This window comes from Atractosteus spatula, chromosome 3, assembly GCF_055471065.1.
Source record: "Atractosteus spatula isolate fAtrSpa1 chromosome 3, fAtrSpa1.hap1, whole genome shotgun sequence".
Classification (NCBI taxonomy): domain Eukaryota; kingdom Metazoa; phylum Chordata; class Actinopteri; order Semionotiformes; family Lepisosteidae; genus Atractosteus; species Atractosteus spatula.
The window spans coordinates 41,622,187-41,649,471 of NC_142708.1; the positions used below are offsets into that span (position 1 = coordinate 41,622,187).

At 37.0% G+C, this 27,285-nt stretch overlaps 1 protein-coding gene across 2 annotated transcripts in view; it reads right to left on the reverse strand.

Annotated features, from left to right (window-relative positions):
• Positions 1–351: 351 nt before the first annotated feature.
• The window catches only part of rad23b (RAD23 homolog B, nucleotide excision repair protein), a 69,646-nt gene continuing 42,712 nt past the window's right edge, over positions 352–27,285 (reverse strand). For both annotated transcript variants that reach the window (XM_088910218.1, XM_088910219.1), the window contains 8 exons: positions 26,717–26,796; positions 24,070–24,278; positions 23,532–23,587; positions 16,172–16,299; positions 9,056–9,191; positions 7,843–7,970; positions 5,466–5,612; positions 352–1,040 (listed from right to left, as the gene is read on the reverse strand). In XM_088910218.1, the coding sequence (XP_088766344.1) occupies positions 927–1,040; positions 5,466–5,612; positions 7,843–7,970; positions 9,056–9,191; positions 16,172–16,299; positions 23,532–23,587; positions 24,070–24,278; positions 26,717–26,796 (998 nt within the window). In that variant the 3' untranslated portion in view covers positions 352–926. The remainder of the gene's footprint in view (positions 1,041–5,465; positions 5,613–7,842; positions 7,971–9,055; positions 9,192–16,171; positions 16,300–23,531; positions 23,588–24,069; positions 24,279–26,716; positions 26,797–27,285) is intronic.

Genomic DNA, 27,285 nt, shown 5'->3' on the forward strand with positions numbered 1-27,285 from the left:
ACCAGTGCCCCAGTATGGTTAATGGAGAGACTGTGCTGCAGTAGGTGCTGTTCTTCAGATGAGACATTAAATGGAGGTTCTGACTATTTGTCATTAAAAAGACCATGAGACTTTATGAGACTAGAGTATCCAAGCCCAAAAGGGCTACATACAGCCTTCAAAAAATCCCCCCTTCATTCAACTGGTGAAACAGTTTCTCATTTCTCTAATGCTGTATAGTGTGACTGCTGTACATTACCCAGATGGGAGCTATATCTAAAGATTAAATCTTTCTAGGTCATGAAGATTAACAAGCACTTCAAAATATACTATTTGTGCCTGCATTAAAGAAGTCTCAATATTCATTCTAACTTAGATGTTTTAAAAAGTGTTTATTTTACCTTATAGGGAATATTTATATACTTTGTGTACATCCTTTAACAGCTGGTTTAATGCCAGTTTGGGAAAAAAAACTTGAAATGTTCTTCAGATAGAAAAGCAAATGAAAAAGAAACAATGTTTAAAAATTTTACTGTTTCAAACTGATATAAGCAGTATTGGGAATCCAAATTAACCAAACAAAAGAAAGAAAAATTGTAAACAGGAAAATGACATAAGAATGACCCGAGAACCCTCCCACCCCAAATGGTAATTTGGAAAACATATACAATGATCAGCATTGAAAATTGGATTTGCTTCCCACTTATGAAAAAAACAATCATTTTTGTCCTAGTTTTTTTTTAAATAAAAAGGTAGCGCACACCAGTTATGTCAAACAAAGCAAGTTGACTTGCACTGCCTGTTATGAAGTCAGAAAGATCATTTTCCTGAATATAAATTGTTCATCCAGTGTTACCATGAAAATATATTGCAAAATCTAGGAAAGTAGCCTGTTGTGTACAATATAATATTAAATTGAAAAAAAAACTGCAGTTTCTATCCCCCCTTTAATCATCATCAAAGTTCTGTTGTAGAAGGAAATTTGCAGCCAAGTTCTCATTCTTCTCACAGGCAAAGTAGGCTTGAATTACAAGTCCTTCAGGGAATCCTAACGCTTTGAGCTGAAAAAGAAAGAAAGCAGAAGAGGTTAGTTAGCTCAAAATAAGGTTTACATATTAAGAATTACCCTTCACTTGAACTTACAGGTTTACAATAGTGTAGTTTTCTGTGTTTATCAAAATCCATAAACAAGCAAAAAAGCTTTGATGATCATCTGAGAAATTACAAGGCTCACTGCTGGCAGCCTCTCAGCAGAGATACTGATAGTGACTGTTCTGTCCACTGTTAATGACAACATCACCAAGCAATTCTGCAGCAAGGGCTACACTAACTACTAAGTAATCTGTAAGTTGGCTGGGAGAACGTCTGAGGTGAAAATTCGTCCACAAGGAGGATACCTTTAAAGCGGAGACGACGGCACCGAAAATTTTCTCTTTAAAGCCCTGGCCAAATACGAAGACAGTACGCACAGTTCAAAATTCAAACTGAATTAAAAACTACACATCCCAGTTAACATGGCGGTTTATTGATCCTTGCGTTTAACCAACGAAACAGGGCGAAAAATCAGTCACATGACTTTGGTGCTGAGTTTCGAAAGCTTAACCTATAAGCTACAAAGTGAAATTTACAAACGATAGGCTACCTCAAACTGTCAATTACACGACTGTGTACGCCGCTTAGTTACGGAGGCGGGAAAACGACCCCCCTCCCATCCCTCTGGGTGCCTGGCTTCTTGCCATCTTTAACCATTATGTGTCCAAATCGCAGCATAGGAGAGAGAGAGTAGGAATAGACACGTACAGAAAAAAGTGAATCCCAGCTACAATACAAATATATTTTTTGGGGAACAAAACATCAGTATTTACTCCAAGTAGTTAGTGTTTATAGTTGAAATCTGAGCCCAAATATAAAGTTAAAATCTCTACAAACAGAGCAATGTTGGAAACACTTTTTATGAAGCAGAAATACAAAAAGAAAATAAATGCTTTTAGACATCTTCAGTTCAGTCAAGGTCTCCAAAACGAAAAAGAAAAAGTGTTTACATAGAATAAGTTAGATTTATAAGCAATCTAATTTCGTATTCATTTAAACATTGAAATTTCAGCTGTAGAAGATTGCACAAGAGATAGCACTACCTCTTCTTATCATGTTCAGGAAAGGGTGAATTAAGCCTTGTCAAGTGCAATAACTTTAGTGACCAGTAATAACAGTTTAAAAACTGTGCATATAGCAATGTTAAAATGCTGAAAACTTCACAATTAAAGAGGTCTGTAGGACAAGTAACAAAAGACAGAGAATACAAGCTTTTTTAGTCTGAGACTAAAATTCAGTCTAAAAAATTAAGGCAAATGAAAATTTAGGATGTTAAAGTGTTAAAGATGTAAATATAAAAATACAAAAATGCACACGAGCAAAACATTTTTTAAATGGAGCAGGTGTTGCGTTAAATAAGCAAACAGACAAAAGCCATGACCAGACATTGTGAAGAAGAGGGATGCAGGAACACTTGCAAAGGCTTAGATATACCAAAAAAATCACAGCTGTTACAAAAGATCACATTGTATATTTTGTCACAGTTGATTGATCTGATCAGTATGCAAAGCCATTTGTGACAAACCAGTATAGTTTAGATCTTTTTTTTTCTGAACCATGGAAAATATGATCACGTTTCTCTATAATAATAAACTTTATTTTACATAGCAACTTCAAAAGCAATACAACAGGTATATTGCTTATAACTGTTTTTATACCTTTTACACAGGAGATGTTATAGACTGCAGAGGAATATGAAGTTAATGAACTCGCTGAATATCTGCTGTTGAATGTTTACATACATACTGAAATGAGGATTGTATTTTAGATTTTGTGAAGTTGCTAGTGTTGAACTGTGAGGCACATAAATTGAAGGAATGGGCAAACACAGCTGATGCTGTTACATGGAGCTACACCTCAAAAAGGCTCCTCAGCCGAAACGTTGTTTCTTTTCTTCTCTTTTTATCATGGAATAAACCTTTACTTGTTCCTTTGCATCTTCTGTTTCCTTAAGCCAGCACTATAAAATAATTTATTCTCAGCGAGATGCTGCCATCTCATAGTGGATTTCTATCAATGTGTATAGTTAGAGTGTCTTTTTAAATCTTCAATCTCTTTATCCAATACAGGGGAGCTGGAGCCTATCTGAGCAAGCAACGGATGCAAGGCAGAATACACCCTGGACATAACGCCAGTCCATCACAGGACAAACACACACACTCACACCAGGGCCAGTTTTCCCATAAGCTAATTAACCTACCAGTATGTTTTGGACTGCCAGAGGAAATCAGATCAGCTGGAGAAAACCCACATGCACCCAGCTAAAATGTGCAAACTCCACATGTATTATACCCCAGGAATTGAACCTAGGGCCCCAGCGATAGCAATGCTGAACACTGCACCACCATTAGAAATAATAATATTAATAATTCCTAACACTTATATAGCACTTTTCTGGACACTCCACTCAAAGCATTTTACAGGTAATGGGAACTCCCCTCCACCACCACCACCAATGTGCGGCATCATTCTGGATGATGCGCCGGCAGCCATAATGCACCAGAACACTCACCACACATCAGTTATCAGTGGGGAGGAAAACAAGAGCAATGAAGCCAATTTATAGACAGGGATTATTAGGAGGCCATAACTGATAAGGCAATGGGAAATTTGGCCAAGAAAGACCCCTAGTCTTTTCGAGAAAAGCCCTGGGATTTTTAATGAACACAGAGAATCAGGACCTTGGTTTTACATGTCATCCGAAGGACGGCGCCTTTTTGCAGTATAGCATCCCCCTGGATATACTGGGACATTAGGACCCTCACAGACCGCAGGGTGAGCGCTCCTAGTTAGACCCCCTAATACCTCTTCCAGCAGAAACCTTAGTTTTTCCGAGGAAGTCTCACTTCCAGGTACTGACCAGGCTCACACCTGCTTAGCTTCAGTGGGTTGCCAGCTGTGATATTACTGTGATTCTTTTGTGTAAATGTATGGATAGATTAGTCATCTTTCTAGTTCAAAGATTTGCATGCATAATTTAATTTTGAAAGCCACCGAGACGACTGGTGCTACTGTTGTATTTATGAAAAAAATAAAACATACAATATACAGAAAAAGTTTTATAAACAGTCAACATTATTAATTCAAGTAGGCAGCTGTGTCAGTATGCGTAAGCTGCAAAGGAACAACTAACGGTTTATTCCATGATGAAAAGAAAAAATAAACGTTTCAGCTGTAAGAATGTTAATTATTGATTGTTAGCAAAACATTTTAAATTATATTTATCCCCCTCATTTTTCTTGATTAAATTTGGATTTTACTTATTTTCTATTTTCAGATTTAACGTACATTTGAATAATGACTTGTAAATTTCCAAGATGCGGAAAAGGGGGGTGGTGCAGTGGCTCTGTGACTAAGGATCTGTGCCTGTGGCTGGAAGGTTGCCGGTTCGTATCCCACGATTGGCAGAGGAATCCTACTCCATTGGGCCCCTGTGTGAGTTATGGAATGGTGAAGTCAAAGCCCAGATCTTAACCCCATAGAAATGCTGTGGGGGGACTTGAAGCGGGCAGTACATGCAAGAAAGCCCTCAGACATCACACAGCTGAAGGAGTTCCGTAAGGAGGAGTGGGCAAAAATCTCTCCAAGTCGATATAGGAGACTGATAGACAATTACAAGAAAAGCCTACAAGAAGTGATATCTGCCAAAGGGGGCAACAGCAGCTATTGAATCTATTTCAATCACCAGCTATTTTATCTCGAGATGTCAGGAACTCTTATGCTGTGGGTTTTTAGGGCCGAGGCAAAATGCAAGCTGGGCACCAGGAAATGCTATCGAAAGATGAAGTAATAAAGCAGGATTATTTATTATAAAACCATTTGACAACGCAGCACATGCATTTTTTTTCAATGTGAAAACGCCAAGACTGAAACTGTTAGTAATATTGTATGCCCAACAAAAATCATATTAATATCACATATCGCAATATTAATATGATAAACAGTAGAATCACAATAATATTCTCCATTGTATTAAAAATTACAACAGATACAAATATTAAAACAAATCCAAAATATTTTAAAACAGGAGTTATTAATGTTACTTTATTTCACATCTGCATGTGAAATCAGTGTGCCCAGTGGGTATTTTGTTTATACTACGAATTAGTCTTTGGGCATACTGTCAAAATTCTGTAAACCTTTGTTGAGTTCTTATGAGACAAAGGGGTTAATTTTGAAAACACGTGCACTGCTTGCAAAGTATGTGATTCTGACAAACTTAAACAGCTAATTTTGCTAGAAGAATTTAAAAACTGTCTGCCTGATGGTATTGTAACTTATTTTCTGAGGAGAAAGTTACCTTGTTATCTGGATGTACAGTAATTTAAATCTACATCCAAACCAACACAGAGGGGAGTTTAAAATAACATTTAAGTAATGGATTAAGAACTTACCCTTTCAATGGCTTCTTTTTCCTGAGGCGTTACTTGAATGTAATTCATGTGTCCACCTCCAGCTTCAGCCACCACCCCCTGACCTGCAACCTCCTGTGCAGGCTCATTCAGCATTTGGATAAACTGCTCTTGGTGGCTGCTGATTTGCTATAGCATTGAAAAGAAAATCATTTTAGCATTATTACAGGTGAGTTTACTCTAATATAAAGCCAAAGTTCTGAACTTACATTGAACTTGCATTGCTTGTCTCTAGTCATCAATTTGAACATTGGTTTAAAACATTCAGAAAAGGAAAGTTTTCTTGTTGAAAATAGTTGCAAACATTATGAAAGATAAGCTGGGAGAGACGTAAGCAGTGAACAACCTTGAAGATGCTAGGGATATCAATTTTGGCAAAGAACTTATGCAAATTAGCTACTTTACTAGAACAGCTTCTCATCTTATTTGAGAATTACCTGACAAAGGATTACTGTTTACCAAGTTCCAAAAGTAAACAACTATTTACAGAATTTACAATGTGAATATCTTTGGTGGCTAAATCAATGCTGATATTTTTCTATAATGCAAATTTTGTTAATTTTTGTTAAAATAAAAATACCAATTTTTCAGGGTCTGAATCATTTTGGAGTAAAATCTGATAACCATATTAAATGATGCCAACATAGATCAGGATTTGATAGTAGCATCAATCATTGTATAATAGTTCAGGTGGGTAGCTGTGTCAGCATGCGTAGGCTGCAAAGGAACAAGTAATAGGTTTATTCCATGCTGAAAAAAAGAAGAAAGAAAACAACGTTTCGGCCGTGGAGCCTTCTTCAGGTGTGAGAAAGACAAGGCAGTAAGCAAAGGTAAAATGTAGTGGGAGAACAAAGGCCGGGAGAGAGGAGGAGTAAGAGGCGGGAGCAGGGGACAGAAAGAGAGACCAATCAAGAGGTGTGAAGTCAGAATAGGTGTAGAGGTGTGAAATGAAACTTCCAATGAATGGAGAAAATTTAGAAGAAAAGTAGTCTGTCGTTAAGAGAAGGGGGAAGGTGTGATCCTAGCTGCAGGATAATTTTGGTTTCTGTAGTCTTTCTGATGTATGAGTTCGGAAAACCGTCTTTGAGAACATAGACGGAGAGATTAGAGTGGTTATGGCCGTCAGAGGTGAAATGAGAAACAATGGGCTTGGAGAGATCTTTAATCTTCACAGCCCTGACATGTTCTCTGAAGCAGTCTCCGAGTCTCCTTCCTGTTTCTCCAATGTAGATGGCTGGGCATTCACTGCAAGAGATACAGTAAATAAGGTTGCTGGAGGTACAAGATGCCATCTGGGTGATTCGGAATTGTCCTGAGGAGCCTTGAATGAGTGTGCTCTTAGATGTGTACTTGCAGGTGATACAACTCAACTCATCAACTAAATCAGGAACTCCCGCAGTAACAACCGCGTTCCTTTGGTGCTTCCCTACCACCCCAACACACTTCCTATCCCCAGGACTATTAACGACAACTTTTCCATCCTACAGGATGATCCCTCCATTGGGGCCCTCTTTTCTGACCGCCCCATCATCTCATATCGCCGATCACCTAATCTGCGCAACCTTCTTGTTCACAGCTCCCTTGACCGTCCTCAGCAACCATCCAAACCAGGCACTTTCCCTTGCAACAGAGCTCGCTGTATCACCTGCAAGTATACATCTAACACCACACTCATTCAAGGCCCCTCAGGACAATTCCGAATCACCCAGATGGCATCTTGTACCTCCAGCAACCTTATTTACTGTATCTCTTGCAGTGAATGCCCAGCCATCTACATTGGAGAAACAGGAAGGAGACTCAGAGACCGCTTCAGAGAACATGTCAGGGCTGTGAAGATTAAAGATCTCTCCAAGCCCATTGTTTCTCATTTCACCTTTGACGGCCATGACCACTCTAATCTCTCCGTCTTTGTTCTCAAAGACGATTTTCCGAACTCATACATCAGAAAGACTACAGAAACCAAAATTATCCTGCAACTAGGATCACACCTTCCCCCTTCTCTTAACGACAGGCTACTTTTCCTCTAAATTTTCTCCATTCATTGGAAGTTTCATTTCACACCTCTGCACCTATTCTGACTTCACACCTCTTGATTGGCCTCTCTTTCAGTCCCCTGCTCCTGCCTCTCACTCCTCCTCTCTCCCAGCCTTTGTTCTCCCGCTACATTACCTTTGCTTACTGTCTTGTCTTTCTCACACCTGAAGAAGGCTCCTTGGCTGAAACTTTGTGTTTTCTTTCTTCTTTTTTTCAGCATGGAATAAACCTATTACTTGTTCCATTGTATAATAGTTGTTAACATATACTTGAAACTTGCTAAAAATCTAAAAAAGGAATGAACTCTCACTCCATTCTGCAGTACCTGTAGTAGTTGAGGGTTTTCTCTCCCTATCTGCTGCAGTAAGGCTGGAAGCAAAGATGGGTTCTGTTGAATAATCTGTCTCATTTGCTGAAACTGAGGTTGGTTCCGCAAAAACTCCAATGGATTGGCTAGGAAGACAATGAGATAGTTCATAGGTAGGTCTTCATTCATTAGGGCACTCTGGATTCTGCTGCAGTGTCTAATACTGTATTAATAAGTTAAATATCACTTCAATTACTCGGATGCTACAAAGCTCAAACTTTGGGTCCCCCAGCTAAAACATGGAATTCAGCTTTATTTTAATAGACAAAATACCAGACCTTAAACTTAGAAACTCAATGAACATATCTGCTAATCCACACCATGTCTAAAGATTTTTAATGGAATTTGAAAATGAAAAATAGGAGACAACTAAGAGTACACTCTAAATAAAATGATCCCCAAAGCACTTCTCATATTTTCAAAAACATTGCTTTGAGAAAAAGCCCCTTTGGCTGAAGCACCCCCCTTTCACAATATCTAAATTAAGGAAAAAAATAGTTTTACACGACAAAATACAGAATACATCATTTTAGAGTCAAAGTAATGCATATGGAAAAAATCCCTTCACTGCTGAAATTCTGCTTCCATGTTATATGTAGTTCCAACTATGAATGCAGGAAAATGACAGAAGTAGAATTTTAAAAGCGTAGTTTATAAAATAATCAAGAAAAGGCATGGAAAGAAAAATAGCCTGTTACAATTTTATTTATATATTGTATTATTTGTATTCTAACTTATAAATGCCACAATTTGTAAAGCAACAACAGGAAATTCGACTTTCAAAAAAACAACAAGTAGCAATTTTCAGTCTGGTTATCAATTTCTACTCCTACAAGAGCCCAAAAAGAAAAGCTGAACTGACTATCAGAAGATGAGTCAGAATGTTTATGTTCTTATTTAGTTTTTAGTCAAAAGAACAAGTGACTGCTTTCGATCTACCATTTTGATGAAAGACAATGGTGTGTTATTTGATCAGCCAGTCACACATTTTTAAAGACAAAAAAGGTCTAGAAATTCTTATGAACTCAGTGACAACAGAAACCTCAGTAGAAAATCTATTAACTTTTTGTTAATGCATTTTTAACCATGATGACATGATCTAATATGTATAGGAGATGGCAGACAGCAAAGAGAGCAATATAACAGGTGCTCCAATACAGAGACAACTCACCCTCTGTGGTTGGAGTTGGCTGCACAGACCCTGTGGTGGAAGGAGAGGACAAGGAACCTGTGATGGAAGAAGGAGTACCAACCTGAGGCATGACTGGGTCAGCCACCGTATGGCTCTCTCTCTCTGCTGGAATACCCTAGGGGAAAGGCAACATAGCAATCAGCACACTGCAGTCAGGGAGAACAACCGTACTGCTTTATTTATGTAAATATCTCATTATGCGGTACCAGTATCACATAAATACACATTCTTTCAGAAGTTAGAAATTCAACATTTAAAAACTGCAGAGTTTTAAAAAGATTTTTGTAAGGGATTCAGAGATTTCAATACTTTGCAGAAATTTGGCCTTGTATAGCCTTGTTATCTAGATTAAAGAATGGCAGGAAATATTGTCTGGCACAGTTTTCTGCATGACATTCTACATGACATTCATGGAAAAAAGTAGACATTGGAATGGGGTAGGATGGGGCTGTGTATTCGTTACACCACAGATGGCACTATATTTAAGTAAAATAATTTTGTCAAAGCTTTACACATTTAATACAAATACAAAGAATGCCACAAAACTAATGGTAATGAAAACCTACAGATGCAGCCATTCAAAATGAGCGGTAAAAACCCTTGGTACAGTAACCTACCCGCAGGGCACCGGAGGGCACCGCGGTAAGTGATTGGCTGGCCAAAATGACCGACAGGGGCACTCGTGGTGCATTGGTTGGTAGTGAAAAGATTTAATCATTTAATGTCTTTACTGTGCACATTTTAATCTGCTTAGTTTTGAATATTTATATGGAATTTTACCACTAAAGGGAAATTTTAGTAGCTGAGCATAAAAAGAAGAGGAGCATAACGCATCTGAAGGTCATAAATGATATTAATTTAGGAACATAAACATTACTGTATGTACATAAACTGTACTGTGTATGGCTGGTCTTGATAGTTTAAAGAGAAAATACACACCAGTCTTCCATTTCTCCCTAAACATTTTAAGCATGAAAGTTTTATGAAACGGTACCCAAATATGTGATTGCTGTATAGAATGAATTTTAATTTTTAAAAATTATTTAACACGAAAATTAAGCTGTTTACATCTTCCGGCTGAGAACAGTCACCCGTTGCTACCCAACGCAGAAACACAGCCACTAACTAGCAAAGAGAGGACATTAGCTAGCCAATATGATAAAGAAATAAATGATTATTTTGTTTATTTCTTTTGCACATTTATTTGAACATTTCCATCGATTGTACAAGCACTTGGAAACTGTCCAATCTCTAGTTCATCAGGCATTTACCGGTCTGGCGCCGGTCTGTGTCTTCTAGGATATAATGCCAGTGAACTCTTGTTTTTATGTCCACTATAACTACGCTGGGCAAACGTTCCGAGGTCAAATTCTTCCAGCACGGGGGTACCTTTAAAGCGGAGACGACGGCACCGAAATTTTTTGGCGCGCCTTCTCTTTAAAGCCCTGGCCAAATATGAAGACAGTACGTACAGTTATAATTCAAACGGAATTAAAAACAAAACATCCCAGTTACCATGGTGGTGCTTGTGATCATTGCGTTTAACCAACGAAACAGGGCGAAAAATCAGTCACATGACTTTGGGGCAGTTTCGAAAGCTTAACCTATCAGCAACAAAGCGAAATTTACACGATAGGCTACCTCAAACTGTCAGTTACACGACTGTGTATGTCGCTTAAGCCACTCCTATTTGGCATTTTAGTTATGGAGGCGAGAAGACGCCCCCCCCCCTTCTCTGGGTGTCTGATTTGCCGCCATCTTTAACTGTTCGGTGTCCGAATCGGAGTAGCTTCGCGTACGAAATAAAGTTAATCCCAACTACAAAACATATATTTTTGTGGTAAGAGGGCGCAAAACATCAGTATTTACTGCTATTAATTACTGTACGATTTATAGTTGAAATCTGAGCCTAGATATAAAGTTAGAATCTAAAATCTAACATCTAAAATCAGTTTCGATCAAGGTCTCTAAAACGAACAAGAAAAAGAGGATTTTCGGAGGGCAATTACGCTGTGTTTATATAGAATAACTGATTTATGAGCAATCTAATTTCTTGTTCGTTTAAAACAGTGAAATGTCAGCTGCAAAAGATCGCACCAGAAACAGCACTCTCTCTGCCTGTCATAGACGTTCAGGAAAGGCTGAATGAAGTCATGTCAAGTACAATAATTCGGTGATCAATAATAACAGTTGTAGGACAGTATATAAGGAGGATAAGGATTTTGAAGTTGACTCGAAATCTGATAGGTAACCAGTGCAAGGACTTGAAAACAGGTGTAATGCATCCCTGATAGGATTCTTGCTGTCATATTCTGAACATATTGAAGATTGCTCAGTGTGGATTTAATTTCCCCAGTGAACAGGATGTGTAATTATTAATTCTAGAAAAAAAGCCTTTCTTGATTTCTCTAGTTCTTAGTTTCTCTAGTTCCCTTTAAAATAAACTATTATTCCACAATGCAGAGTATTACATGGCCAGTATTTACACATGATATTTGTGATTTAAAGAAATTAACACAAGCAGCTTTTGGAGATTTAAGTGTTGGCTGAGTTATTGCAGGATACAAGACTAGAGATGTTGGTAAGAAGAAGATAATTTGGGGAAAGCTGAGGAATACACTTATAACAAGAACACTTCCTAATGGGGTTAGGCATACTTTTGATGAAGATGATGAAGTTAACAGACTATATGTCTACATAGATACTGAAATAATCTAAATTGTATTTTAGATTATGTGTAGTTGCTGGCATTGAACTGTGTGTTGGATGCACATGAATTGAAGGAATGGGCAAACATAGCTGATGTGGACCCACAGAGCCAGCATATTAAGATGTTTATAATTAGAGGCAATTTGTTTAAATAACTAGGTATGGATACTGATGTGCAAGAGAGGTGGAAAGGCTGTTTCCTTAAGCCAGCACTATAAAATATTTTATTCTCAGTGAGATGCTGCCATTTCATAGTGGGTTTCTAACACTGTGTATAGTTCCATCCACACAGTGCCTTTACTTCCATCCATTTCTAATCTCTTTATCCAGTGCAGAGGATTTGGAGCCTATCCCAGTAAGCAACGGACACAAGGCAGAATACACCCTGGACATAGCGCCAGTCCATCACAGGACAGACAGACACAAACACACACACACCAGGGCCAGTTTTCCCATAAACCAATTAACTTACCAGTATGTCTTGGAGTGCGAAAGGGAGTCATATCACACATATGGAGAAAAACCATGTAACCCAGAGAGAACATGTAAACCCCACACACACAGGATGGCAGGAATTGAACCTAGGACCCCAGTGCTGCAAGATAGCAATGCTAACCACTTCGCCACCATTATAAATGGATGGTTTGCATGCATAATTTAATTTTGAAAGCCACTGAGACATCAGGTACTACTGTTGTATTTATGAAAAAGAAACAAAACAAAAAACATACTAACAACTGTGCCATCCTACTCCTTAGTTAATACATTTTATTATTCATAAATAGTTAACATTGTTAGCAAAATATTTTGAATTATATTTAACCCTATTTTTTCTTTAGTTTTGTATTTAACTTATTATATGATAGTCAGACTTAATGTATATTTGAACAATGAAAATATATTTTTACAAGATGCGGGGGAAAGTGCAACAGCTTATTACAGTGCTAAATTTAATATTATTGATTGCTAATAGTTTATGCTAACACCTAACTTTCTTAATTAGATGTATTTAAAACAGTGAACTAAGTGTAACATACTATTCAGAAATACAATCGAAAATAGTTTTGTGGTGTTTGTATGGATGAAATGTTTCTAAAATGTATAACGTAGCAAAATTAAAGACGATTAAAATCTGTAATCTTTCCACTTGTAATGTCATTAGACAGAACAGCACGTTTCTGGTTTGACTAAGGATGGTATCAAAAAGTAGTCTAAGTGGTGAGAAAGCTGTGCTTAATGATAATTAAGGGACTTAAAAGTAAAAAGAGATGCTTCATATTGCTTGATTAATTTTAAAAACTAAGTTATAAATGCAGACGCGATTGCTGCCATAAGCGCTCCAGGCAGCAGAATGTTCGTTCTGTACTGCTGAGCTCCGCGCCTCCTCCCTCTCTGTAAAATCCTGGTTTCGGTAAAATGTTTCAGGCATTGATGTGAAGGACAACAGAGCTTTCACTGGCCGATTATCATTATTATCATTATAATCATTATTATTAATGATATTAATTTAAGGGTCTAAATATCTAAACATATGTATCTGTATAGCAGGTAGTATCACTGTATTCCACTTTCTTTGTAAACACGGAAAAACAGATTCACAACGCAAAGCTGTATCGCTGTGTAAAAAAACCAGGTTTGTAATGAGCTGCTGAGCTAAGAATAGGAATGTTCCTGCTGGCAGAGGGGGTGGAAAGTGCCTGCGGTCATTTAATTAGTATTGCAATTCGCACTGATTCCCTTGCGAAGATATGGACTTAAGAATATTCGTGCCTGGTCAGAAAATGGCATTAAGCACTTAAAATTAATATGGTTAATAATAGTAAACTGTAACATGCTGTAACAAGATCGGCTAAACTGCGAAGAAAATGCTTTCAGAGAAAATGTTTCAGGTGTGAAGAACATAGATCTCCAATGCAATTTCAACCAAACCTGTTCCCACACACCCTGCCCCCACTACCATTAGAATATACACAAAGCACTCAAATCTTTCGAGCTAATGATCAGGTGACCCGAGAGAGAGCGAGAGAAACACCAAGGGGTGCGGAACCAGGGAACTATTTACATGGAAAATGGGCGATCTCCCCAGACTGTCCGCCCGTTTCACTGTTACCTGGATACCTCTTTATTTAGAACTCACTAACACTGATTTTTAGTTTAGAAGGATTCAAGTAGGGTTTTAGATGAAAGGCAGCGACCTTAATCAAGCCCAAATCATAATTGAACCCATTCAGAGCCTACATTACATTTTAGCGTTTCATTCTGAGCAGAAGACCCTCACACCTGAAGAAGGCTTGCGTTTTCTCTCTTCTCTTTTAAGCATGTGTACAATGTGTAATACAATTACAATGTGTAATTACAATGCTGTAATACAATTTGAATAGTATGGGGGGGGGGGGGGGGGGGGAGGTGTCTTTCGCTGGAAATCTCGCCTGCTTCTACTTTACGAGTACAACCCCCTCTCTGCCGGAGTGCTGGCTGTGACGAATTAAACCGGTTTCACAGGTTTCAATCACAGACCATGTGACATGGGAGTCAGGAAACTAACACACAGCGCCACCGGATTTGATAACGCTATAAAAACGTTATAAAATAATGTGACTAGGCACAGAACAAGTTTACAGCACAGTACAATAATAAATGCTGACCATGACTTTAGAAGCATAAATTGCCTTACACTCAATTTAAACACAAGCTGTCTTTAGCCCTCTAAGCTGGTTCATACAGAAATGTAGAGAACCAGGTTCAGAACACACAGCTTCATTAGCGAATACATATGCAGGACAACTAGAGAAGACGTTTTACAGAGGATGGATTTTTAGAAACATCCCATCAGTGACATCACTGAAGTCAACTCCTAGGTACTTTAACTGTCGTGTGGATAGTTTCACAAGAATCAGACAAAGGTTTAAGCATCGGTTGTTCTAGATAAAACTGCAAAAAAAAAACAACAACCCATAATGTACTTCTTTGCGGCTCTGTTTGCCCAAATCATATATTCACAACGTGAAATCTAGAAAATAATATTACGTAACCAAAATCCGCAATATGGAAACAGAACCTGTGTAATTGTTGATAGATGATGTACTCGTAACATTTTTACAAGACGAACTACAACATTTAAAAAATGACTTGTATGTACTTGATATCTCTAATCAATCCACGGCGACATTGTTAAAAGCAGAGTCCCAGCACAAAACGAAACTAAAACGCATACCGTTTCGCGCTTCTTATTAGTTGCTCAAAAGTAATCTGACCGTATGAAATGCATAATATAAACCTAGAAACATATACGTGAGCAGTATTTACGCACTGTAGTATCGGTGTTAAGACATACCTCTCAAATACTGTAAATCAAGTTAAAAATATCTCAAGACCGATTCTGGTCATAATGAAACCATGTTTCGTGTATGTTTTCTTTAAAGTACCGAGACCAGCCATATACTGTATGTTTATGTTCCAAAATTAATATCGTTTATGGCCTTCACACGCGTTGCAGTATGCTCCTATTCTTTTTATGCTCAGCTACTAAGATTTCCCTTCAGTGGTAAAATTAGATATGAATATTCAATACTTAAACGGGCACAGTTAAGACATTAAATATACATATACATACTGTATACAGTACAGTTTGCATACGGTAATATGTTTATGTTCCTAAATCAATCTCTTTTATGAGCATGTGAAAGGCATGGTGAATCGATTCTCAAAAATTACTGTACTTTGCATGATTGGAAACAAATGCGTGATTGCGAAATGCTGTGGTGTTACTTTTACAAAGACGGTCAATGAAAAAAAGAATGTTGACCAGGGCAATACTTTGAGTTTACACTTACAGCTTGTCCAAGGTCATTCATTATTAATACTATTAGTAATATCTTTGTTAAGACTTTGATGGCCACAGCTCAAACATGAGAGATTGAGCTTTATTAGCTCCACCTTGCGGAAATTCCGGATACTATTATTTTGCTTGTATTATAGGAGAATTTACGGTAACTCGCGGTATTTACCGGTAGCTTGCGGTAGACTGCGTACAGCGTACCGCAAAATAATGCGGTATCGCCCGCGCATTTTGAATGGCTGCATCTGTAGCTGGTTAACACTGCAATATTTAAAAATGTGTTATTTCAAAGTTACTCTGATAAAGAAAATATATATTTTTTTAGGATAATCACATGGGTTGATGCCTTCAGACTTTTACCTCAGGTGTTTAATAGCTACTAGTTGATTAAATTGAAGAGCTGTAGGCATACAGGTGCAATAATTAATAAACTGTTTCAGATTATTTACATAAAAAGAAAAGGGAAGCATAGCATAAACAATGCAAGTTAAATAAAATTAATAAATTATAAATAATTATTGCTCATAGAGCAGGGGCACTGAACTTACCGTAAGAAGGTATTCAACAGCTCTGTCAGGGTTATTAAAGCTGGCTCTTAGTGCAGCAACAACCTGCTCTCTTTCATACCCCATTGACATGATCTCGGTTACCATGTTTTCATAGGACTGTCCTGTCACTGTAAATAAAGGAAGTGAATTATGAGGGAACATGCTCTTTCTACACTCCACAAAAGCCCAAGATGCCACATGTTCCAGCTCCTCAGCAAATGTTCAATGGGGCTCAGGGCTGGAGCATATGTCTTGCATAGTATACCTGTCAATGCAAGAAAGATAGTTACACGAGCAGCATGAGGACATTTTCCACTCTTCCTAGAATACTGTAGTGTCAGGTTGAGTTTGTGGGAATGGCTGCACGCAAAAAGTTCCAAGACATATTATCAATGCAGAACTGCACAATCAGCTTGCCATTAATAACCGCTACTGACAGCAATCAGCACACTCCTGTCAGGGGGAGCAACTGTACAATGTCCATTTGGACCTCTCCACCTACAACCTTGTGCCATATGGTCTTCTGACCACAACGCTCAAGTGTCAGAATGTATGTCTGTAATGTGAACACTTCAAATGGTGAGCAACAGTGCGTTGATTTAGTCTTGTGTCTAAAAATGGCAAAAACAAAAACATAGCACCTTTCTGTATTTTGCTTTCTTGACTCATATAAGGTTTGACATTCAACAAAATGAATCACCTCATTACCCATGTCCAATGTACTCTCTCAATCAGGTGACTAAGCGCTCGTTGGAAAAAAGTCACTTTATTGTATCATGGTGAGCCATGCATAATCAATTTACAAAATATGTAACTACATTTTCCTAAAAACAGATGCATTATAGTATTTTTTATACATAATACTATGTATAAAAAGATTAAGATAAAAAAATAAGAAAATTGAAAAACAATGACTTGTTTGCTCTTAAACTGGGTATCCGGCAGTTAAGAGATATCCAGGAGTTGCACATCCTATTTTACCTGCCTGTGCTCTTATTACAGTACCAGAAACTAGAATTCTGTTGACATTCTGCAAAAAAATATAGTGCAATTGTCTTCTACAGTGTTTTTTTAATTATCCATGCAATGAGCAGTAGTTAAGGTTCTAACCTCTTAATTGAAACACCGTGGGTTCGGATGACACAGCCATTGTAACCTTGACCGTGTTACTTCACTTAGTTTTAAGAAGCTACAAAAATGCATACAAACAGATCACCTTAAATAATGTGATTAAATAAAAATTTTAAAAATACTGCACAAAAATAGTATTATGAGTAGTGCCACTGTGAAAATGTAGTGCTTACATAAAACCTACCTCAGCACATGCAGAAGATTGTAAAGTCAACCAATAAAACTTGTATTACAACGTGTATACAGATGCAGCCATTCAAAATGCATGGTACAAACCCATACTGCATGCAACTACCCACAAGCCACTGCGGCGTACCGCGGTACGTGATTGGCTGGCCAAAATGACCGACAGGGGCACTCGTGGTGCATTGGTCGTTAGTGAAAAGATTTAATCATTTAATCTCTTTACTGTGCACATTGTAATCTGCTTAGCATTGAATATTTATATGGAATTTTACAACTAAAGGGGGAAATTTTAGTAGCTGAGCATAAAAAGAAGAGGAGCATAATGCATCTGATGGTCATAAATGAAAATTATTTAGGAACATAAACATATTATGTAAGCTCTATATGGCTGGTATTGGTAGTTTAAAGAAAAAATACACACCAGTATTCCACTTTCTCCCTAAACATTTTAAGCATCAAAGTCTTACATGTGGTTATTTTGGAAACGTTTTTACGTGCTCCTTCTGACCATATTAAGTTTATATACTTTGTGAAAAGTGATAATGTTTTAACCTTTTCTGCAAATACGCTCGTTATCACAGTAAACAAAAGCATACATTTTTAATTTGATTAATAGGGAATATAATATGGAACCGCGTATCTAAAGAAATTCATAACGATATAATTATATTCATATACTGTAGCTGAAACAGTAGTATAAGACTTTCTATGGATATGTGTACTTCAGTTTCACTGCTTTCCACGTGACTGCATCTGTGGCGTGATGGCTTAAGTGACTGACTTATAAGCCTGAGGTCTGGTGTTCAGACCCAGCTATGGCCATGAGTTTTCTTTTAACAAATAAACATTTCTGCGCTTACAAAATTAAAGTGTTTAAAATGTATAATTAAAAAGTAAAAAAAATTACAGCTTACACAAAGATTCTAAGATGATCACAAGGAAGTGTATTGCACGTCTAATGGTCTAACCCCATTACCCCCATTTTGATTAAAATCGCAAACGGGTGTTTAATTAAATGCCTTTATTTATTCACAATCTGACAACAGATGGTGCGTAATTGCGCATCAATCAAAACCTCGAGTTTCCCTGAGTGTCAGAAAAAAATAATTAGCTCACTGATACGTTTATGTAGGGGTTGTGAAAATTTTCACAAGTCGTGGTCTTTAAAATGCATTTGGTTTGAAGGCTTTCTGCGTTTCCCTTGCAAAGATATGGACATAAGAATATTCTTGCGTGGTCAAAAAAACTGCATAAAAATGACAAAGTGAAGGCTGTGAAAACATTCACAATGTACTTTATACACAAAGCAAATGTTCTCACAGGAGGTTTCGTGAAAACGCTACAGGCGTGCCAAAATCGTTTTCGAACTTCAAGCTAACTTTACCCTGGTGTTTAACTATGGTATGAAAAATAAATCTAAATGGTGAGAAAGCTATGCTTAAATAAACTACACTGCTGTTGATAGAAAAAATGAAACGCTTGGAATTTGTAATGTAGGGATTTCTATATGTCTTTAGTGGTTTAATTAGTGACAAAGGCTAAACCGGCCTGCTTACCACACACACGCCTCAGGACGGTGATGTCACTGCCTTTCATATGAAAACATTTTGACACTGCGCTTAACAATCGTAGAAAGAACACAAAACAAGCCCATTAGCCTGGTTTTTGTTTAAAAAATCACGCCCGAGAAAGTGAAGTAGCATTAACTAGCAAAGGTATTTCGCAGACATAGGCATAGTACGTAATTCAGGCTTTATGAACCCTAATAATAGCCCTAATTTATCGAATCCCAGGTGTGAGTTCATAAAGCCTGAATTACGTACTATGCCTACATCTGCAAAACACCTGATCATTTATTCTAAAGATTTCAGTGCTTTGTGTATATTCTAATCGCAGTGGGGACAAGGTGCGTGGGGACAGATTTAGCCTGAAATTGAATTGGGAATCTGTATTCTTCACACCTGAAACATTTTCTCTGAAAGCGTTTTCTTCCCCGTTTAGCTGATCTTTTGCTGCCTATGCATGCTTACACAGCTCCCTAGGTGAATTACGATACTTGACTGAGAAAGTTTTAGAGAACTTAACATTTTTATTATCAACAAATTGTAAATATGATGTTTACATTGGCATTAATTTTTCACTTAAGTGTATGGAGGAGTTTCAGCTGTCAATGAGAGCTGACCCCCCCCCTTAGGCTGGGCAAACGTTTTTTTTAATTTTTAAAAAAGAAATAAAAAATTAGATAATGATTTGTTCCTGCTTAACTTAGACACTGCATGACTTTAAAAGCTATAAAAGCAGGTTTCGATAGTTAATAACCACGTTTTATGCACGAAAAATAGGCAATTTTTCTTACTCGTCATCAGATCTTTCTTGGAAAAATGTATTTTTTATGTGTTGCAAAAAACGGAATTGCTTTAACAAAATATATTTACAAATCCTTTCACCTGGCAATCTACCTGAATGCCCAACTATCTGAGAAAGGATTTTCCTTTCAAAGCAGGAGCGTATTGTACTTCCTCTTGGGATCAAACGTGGAAAGATTAGATTGTAATCATTTTTATTTTTTAAATACATTTTAGAAAATTGTAATCTATACTAAAAAGTTGTCTTTATTTAATACCACTTGATAGTTATATTAATAGAGATAAGAATTCAAGTTGATACTGTTTAGACTTTTAATCATTTTAAACTGTATTACAGCATCTTACACATTAAACATGAAAAAGTCAGTATATTTTATAAAAGCAAGATTGCTCAGTTGGACAGTATAAAGCAAGTATGTTTTTTAATGTTTGTAATCACTATTCTTGCAAGTACAAACACAACAAACTGGAATGCTACAGAACCCTAAACTGACAATACACACTAGCTGAATATAGCTTTTGTCAGTCTTCTGTGTAAAAAAATCACGGACATCATGATTTGAACATCATTGGGTGCTGTTTTTAAAAAGCTGTTGAGTAAAGAATATTAATTTTCCTGCTGAATGAAAACAGGAAATAAAGAAAGGGTTTCAGAAATCAAACAGACTGCGCTGTTCTGCTTCCTATGTTCTAAGCCGTATTGAGCAGTATTTCTCGTGTTGTGAACGTGTATACACAGTGGTCCCCCAGTGTTTCAGTTAGTGCGTAAATTACGCATTGATGAAAAACCTGAGGTTTACAAAAAGAGAATTACCTCACTGTCTTATGTAGAGGCTGTGAAAAGTTTCACAAGTCGAGGTCTTTAAAATGCATTTAGTGATATTTAGAAATACCAACAAATTCAATATAGTATCGATAATATTTATTATCAGTAATAATATCAGTAGCAGTTTGAAATTATTCCTTGTTATTAATAAATGACTAAGCTTCAAACATGTTGTGATATAAAAAATGTCAATATAGTGTCCATAATATTTGCTATTTTAGTTTTTCAAAGAAATGTTTATTAAAAGAAAACTCATGCCGATAGCTGGGTTTGAATGCCAGACCTTAAGACATAAGGCAGACGCTTAAGCCATCATGCCACAGCCAGTCATGTGGAAAGCAGTGAAACATCCGTACACATATCAATAGAAAGTCTTATACTACTGGTTGTTACAGTATGTGAATATAATTATATCGTTATTAATTTCTTTAGATACGCGATTCCATATTATATTCTCTGTTAATCAAATTCTAAAAGTATGCTTTTGTTTACGCCAATAACAAGCGAATTCACAAAAAAGGTTAAAACACGATCACTTTTCACAAAGTATATAAACTTAATATGGTCAGAAGGAGCACGTAAAAACGTTTCCAAAATAACCACATGTAAGACTTTGATGCTTAAAATGTTTAGGGAGAAAGTGGAATACTGGCATGTATTTTTTCTTTAAAATACCAATACCAACCATATACAGTTTACATGATATGTTTATGTTCCTAAATTAATATCGTTTATGAGCATGTGAAAGGCATGGTGATACATAACTTACTTTGTATGATTGGAAACGAATATGTGATCGGATCAACGAAATGCTGTGGTGTTATTTTTTGTCAATTAAAAAATACTCTTTTTGTTTACAAAGACGCTTACAAAGAAAGTGGACCAGGGTAATACTTTGAGTTTACAGCTTGTCCAAGGTCATTCATTATTAAAACTATTAGTAATATCTTCAGTAAAGACTTTGATGCATAAAATATTTCTGCATAATTAAAATATTTATGATAAAGGTGGTAGGATGTGTACTTTTGTCAAACTGAGCAATCTTGCTTTTTTAAAATATACCAACTTCTTAATGTTTAATGATTAACATGCTGTAATACAGTTTAAAATTAAAAGTCTAAAGAGTATACAACTTAAATTCTTAATTGGATAAAGATCGTTCCTCAGCAGTGATCGGGATTTGAAACCGGGTGTTTTCTGGTGACAGCTCAAATGCTGTACATGAGAGCTTAAGCTTTATTAGCTCCAGCTGGTGGTTTTACAAGGTGATTCCGGATACTATTAACATAATTTAATTTGCATGTAGTAAAATGTGGTATGACGTGATATGATGCGTTATGATGCGACATGCAGCGTACCTCACTCGTTTTGAATGGCTGCATCTGTAGTTTTAAGCACAAATGAATGGCCCTTCCTATAACAAAGTACACAAAATGAAAACATATATACTACCATAAAATTAAACAATTCTGACACATATAGTAAATATTTGTTAACATCTGAATGGTGAAATCTTAGGACACACATACCACCCCTTAGCTTATTCATAATCTTTACTTTTGTTTTGCTACTATCATAACCTTACGACTTTCCTTCTCTACTCTACTACTTTCAGATGCCTTGGGGTTTCATGCCATACTGCTTTTCAAGGCCTTTGAATTAATCAAAACAAAAGTACAGTCAAAAAATCAGCCATGCCTTCAATGAAACACTCAAGGTAACATATACAAGACAGAGAGGGGATTAACAACTACTAATGGGTATGGTGGTACAGGAGTTTGGGATGAATTACTCACTAGTGCACTGTAAATGTTAATCATCACTTACCTGGATTTAAATGACAATTTTTGCTTTATACCCAAGCATCTCATTTACTTTCCTTACCCATATTGTATTGATATGGAGATGGAAGTATCTACAAAAGTGACCAGATCCCTTCTGTGTAGCTTCCTGCAGCTCTGAATGACACGCACAATATACAGTGGGCATACACTATTACTATGTGTGGATTACTTTGAACATATCAATGTTAAATTTTAATTGCAAATTTATCAGCTAATTCCATGACTAAGTCTTTCAGCAATTGCTTTGCCGTTACTTGTTTGTCCCTGTAAATTTACCTTGCTAACTACATGGGAATCTGAAACTTCCTCATACCTATGACTAGGCTCCAGGGCAATAAAGCCTTTTTTTTGGTATAGTCACACGGCTATGGAATTTAGACTTAGTCAACAGATAATCTAAAGATTAGATGGCATCCTCACATTTGTAACCTTTCTTATATCATTGTGTACTACAGTTATTGCAAAGTCTCCTGTAAAATAGAGAGTGGGCACAAAAAGCAGCTGTCAACTACTCTTACTTAAAAAAAGTACCAATACATTAATAATTAATTACACATTCAAAGTTCAAACATCCACTTCTACTTTCAGGACTACTAAATGTATTAATGTCTAAAATCATAAAATCTTTTAATATTCTTAGTTTCACACTTAGGAAATTATTCTTAATTCCTTGTCTGATAAGTCTTTTATATTTTAAACACTTGTATCTTGTAACTTGTAACTTTCTACTCCAACTGTTGTGAAAGTATGCAGTTCTGCTTTTTTCTATGTTGAATTGTCAACGTATGTTATGTTGACAGGCATAACTGCCATATGTCAATGTCAAATCCCTTTTATGGTCAAGTTTTACAGACCTTACTGTATAAAAAGACCACTCTGTAAAACATCTTCGTGTCTGGCCTGCAATAGCTAGGCTCCCATATGCATATGTAATAAAGAAGACTTCTACTACATGGACACCCAAATTGCTGTCATTTGCTTGACACAACATCATAGAAAATGCTTACCAAGAGCAGAAGTGGCCTCCTCAAAAATGTTAACATTTCCAGATGGATTTGTTGAGCTATAGAAAAACAAGAAAAATGATGTTTTCATACAAACCCATTCGAAAACACCATTACCAAGGACAGTTTCAAAATTGATAAAACTGTGATGTCATTCTCATTTTAAAACACAAACAGACGATCAAGAAACTAAAACAAAAGTCAATTTATGATTAGAATTTGTATTCTTGCAAGTAAAACAAAAGGTAGTGTGGTCAAGCAATTTTCAAATCTCTACGAATTTATTTTATTTATTGTTTTGTACAGGTAATACTGAAGAGTGACGTGAAGGATAGTACATGCCTGATCCTCAATACCTGGTTAGAAGTGAATTAGTTTAAAGTGAAAAACACACAATGCCATTGAACCTTAAAGGAAGAGCACATTCCTGAAACCAAAACTTGCAATACTCCTTCAAAATGTGCTTCCTTTTTTAAACTAATTGTAGCATTAATCATACAAAATAAATAACCTGCAGAAAGCTAATGATTATACTTAGTACCTGATGGTAGATGTTGTCGGGACTGTGGCTGCTAGTGGTTTATCCTCCACTTGTTCAAAGGGTTTGTCCCCCTTTTCTGCACTGGTTGGTGCAGCAGCTGCTGATGCAGGAGGTGGAGGGGCTGATATTGTAGCTGTAGCACTGGGAGATATAGTACTTATTGTGTTGGTAGTAGAGGAAGGCTGGGCAGCAGATGGAGCTGCCTTAGGCTGCAAGACGAACTTAAAATGAGCCATCAAAAAATTTAACAAACTTCCAATACGCTTATCCTCCATGAAAAAGTTGATTCATTTGGACAGATACTTGCATACTCAGCATACTTGATGCTCATACTATGGATCTTCTGTCCTGGTTTGTTGTTTTGGAACCAAAGAAAGGCTTAGCTGCCAAACAGTCTAATTAGAGATTTCAGCCTTTAAGGTCAAAAGAAACTCGAAAACCTGCTGAAACACTTCTCATCTATTGCAAGTATAGAGGAAGTTAGAGTTCACACTGCTGTCCACTGATTCATATGCTTCATTTTCCTTTCAACAGTTTGAAGAGACTGTGCTGAATGAGCATAGTGGTGTATTCAGTGAAATGGAGAAGCTACTTCATATAGCCATGGTCATACTAGTTGCAAGTATGTTATGTGAATGTGGATTCAGTGCACAAAATAGAATTGAAACAAAATTCAGAAACTCACTGAAAAACACAAACATCACAAATTCAATGCTCATTTCAGAGTTAGGCCTTCTTGAGGATAGTTTAATTTCAACATGGCAGTTATGAAGTGGAAATGAGGAGGAAGGGAGAGAGAATAGGTAAAAAACTAAGGGAGACAGTGGGGAGAGAGAATAAGGAGAAGAACAATAATGTTTATAGTTTAGAGAGAGCACCTGAGGCAGACAGAGAAGAGAAAGCATGAATAAAGAAGAGAAACACTGAGAAGGACAATAGTTTTAGTTATTTTACCTTCAATGGAGAGGAGGATGGCAATGAAAGACAGATTGGAAACAAGGTAGGACTGCATTTACAATGAACATATGCAGCTCAGGTTGCATATTATTTCAACACACGAGTTTAGTCTATTAGTATCCCCCCCCAAGATGCTGAAATCCCCCATGAGCTTTATTGAAAGGGGGAATTCCCCCTTATTTTCAAAATGAAGTTCAAGACCTGCAACTTAAGACAATACATTTCACATGTGTGATTTCATAAGCAAATGATGTCTGTCACACACCTCCACCTCAAAAGAAAATAAAATACAGAGAATTAAACCAGATAAGAATTGACTGAATCTTCTCGGTGGTGGAAACGCATCTGATGACTGTACAACATCTTCAACAAAGATGAAAGACCTGTGTTGTAGTACCATCAGCACAAAAACTGAGCAATTCACGCAGAGTGGCAAACCTACAACCACACAGTAGGCAGTCACATAAGTAGTAATCATGACTGAAAAAACACTTCCTTACATAAGACAATCTAACCCATTTTCACATTGTGTGATTTTATAAGTAAATGATGTTGCGCACCTCTATTTCAAAAGAAAATACCTAGACTTAAACCAGCTAAGAATTGACTGAGTCTGCTTGGTGGAGGAAGCTCTTCAAATGACATCAAGATCAAACCTATTTTAATCTATAATTCATAAACTACAACAGTTTATTAATTTATATAATTATATATTTATTACATAATATATAATAATATATATATTAATTTTAACAGTTTATTATATACGTATTTCATATGTAGGATCTCACATGAATGCAGAATCTGTATCACTGATTTTAGAGTAAAATGTCTTAAATTAGATCTCTCCCAGAAAAGAGTGGATTGCTCTGTCCAGATGAGGGGGGAACAGAGGAATAGAGGAGGAGAAACAGTGGAGTACCTCAGGGTCTTTTGTTTACAAGTGAGGGTAGAGGAGATTATGAGATTAACCAGCTGCTTGGTGCAATGACTGTAGTAATGCAGACATTGTACAGAACAGTGGTAGTGAAGCAGGAGATTTTGGACAAAGCTCTCAGTCTTCCTGTCAATTGATGTCCCTATCCTCACCTATGCTCATGAGTTTTGGGTAATGACCGAAACAAAATATATGGGTGTGTGTTGGAAATTAAGGTTTCTCCATAGGGCTGCTAGCCTTACTCTCTCTGACAGGGTCAGGATGTCCGGGAGGACCTTGGACCTTTGGATAGAGCTAAGGACATCAAGGTGCTTCAGGCATCTAGTGAGGATACCTGCTGAACACCTTACCACTGAGAAGAGACTCTGGAGCAGGCTCTGTACACACTGGATTGATCTCTAACTGGCCTAGGATTGCTTGTGAATCCCTCGGGAGAAGCTGGAGACTGTTGCTGAGAAAAGGGGGGTCTGGTAATGATGAGCAATACCCTTTCGGAAGATATCTACTACTTATAAATGAGTTCATGCAATAAAAGATTTTAACACTAATACATTTTTTTCAAACTGAAGATAAACACACAGTATTCTGCTAGTTATTTTTGTTGGTAACTGTAAACCCATGAAAACGTTATTTAAGTCCAAAAGAACCAAATCGTCCTGAATGACACGATCCTTCAAAAGTGAAAAGCTTTATTAGGTAGAAATAAACCTAGAACACAAACTGTCAATCCATCTCCAAATGTATTCTGCTCACCTTTGTCACCATGACCACCACAAAGTTCTTTTCATCAATCTTGTATTCCTTGAGGGCTGTATCATCATTGAGGATTTTACCTAAAACAAAAGGGAACCTTTGAGTAGGATATAACAAAATTATTTTAGATGGCACCTTTCAAAATAGCTTCTTTAAACTCTTTACAGTAAGGGAAAAAAAACAATGATTGAAGATAGCACAATAAATACAAGGGTTTTGAGTGTGGTAGAAAATGCAATAGGGCATACACAGACATCAATTAAGTAAAACCCTTTTTGAAGTAGGTTTTCAGTCTGCAAGAGATAGCAAGACAAGACCCTGTCACCCTTAATATGGAGACAAGTTTAAGAGTCAAAGAGGAGACCACAGTCAGATGACGAATGGTTGCAAGGTGGGGAGTAGGACGATATATTAGACAGGCACTGAGGTGCCAAGCCATGTAGAGCCTTAGAGGTAAGCATGAGGATTTTGAAGTTGAAGCGAATCCTGGAAGGAAGCCAGAGAAAAGGCTCCAGGACAGGAGTAATGTGATCACGTGCATGCGACTTGGACAGGATACTGGCTCTGAA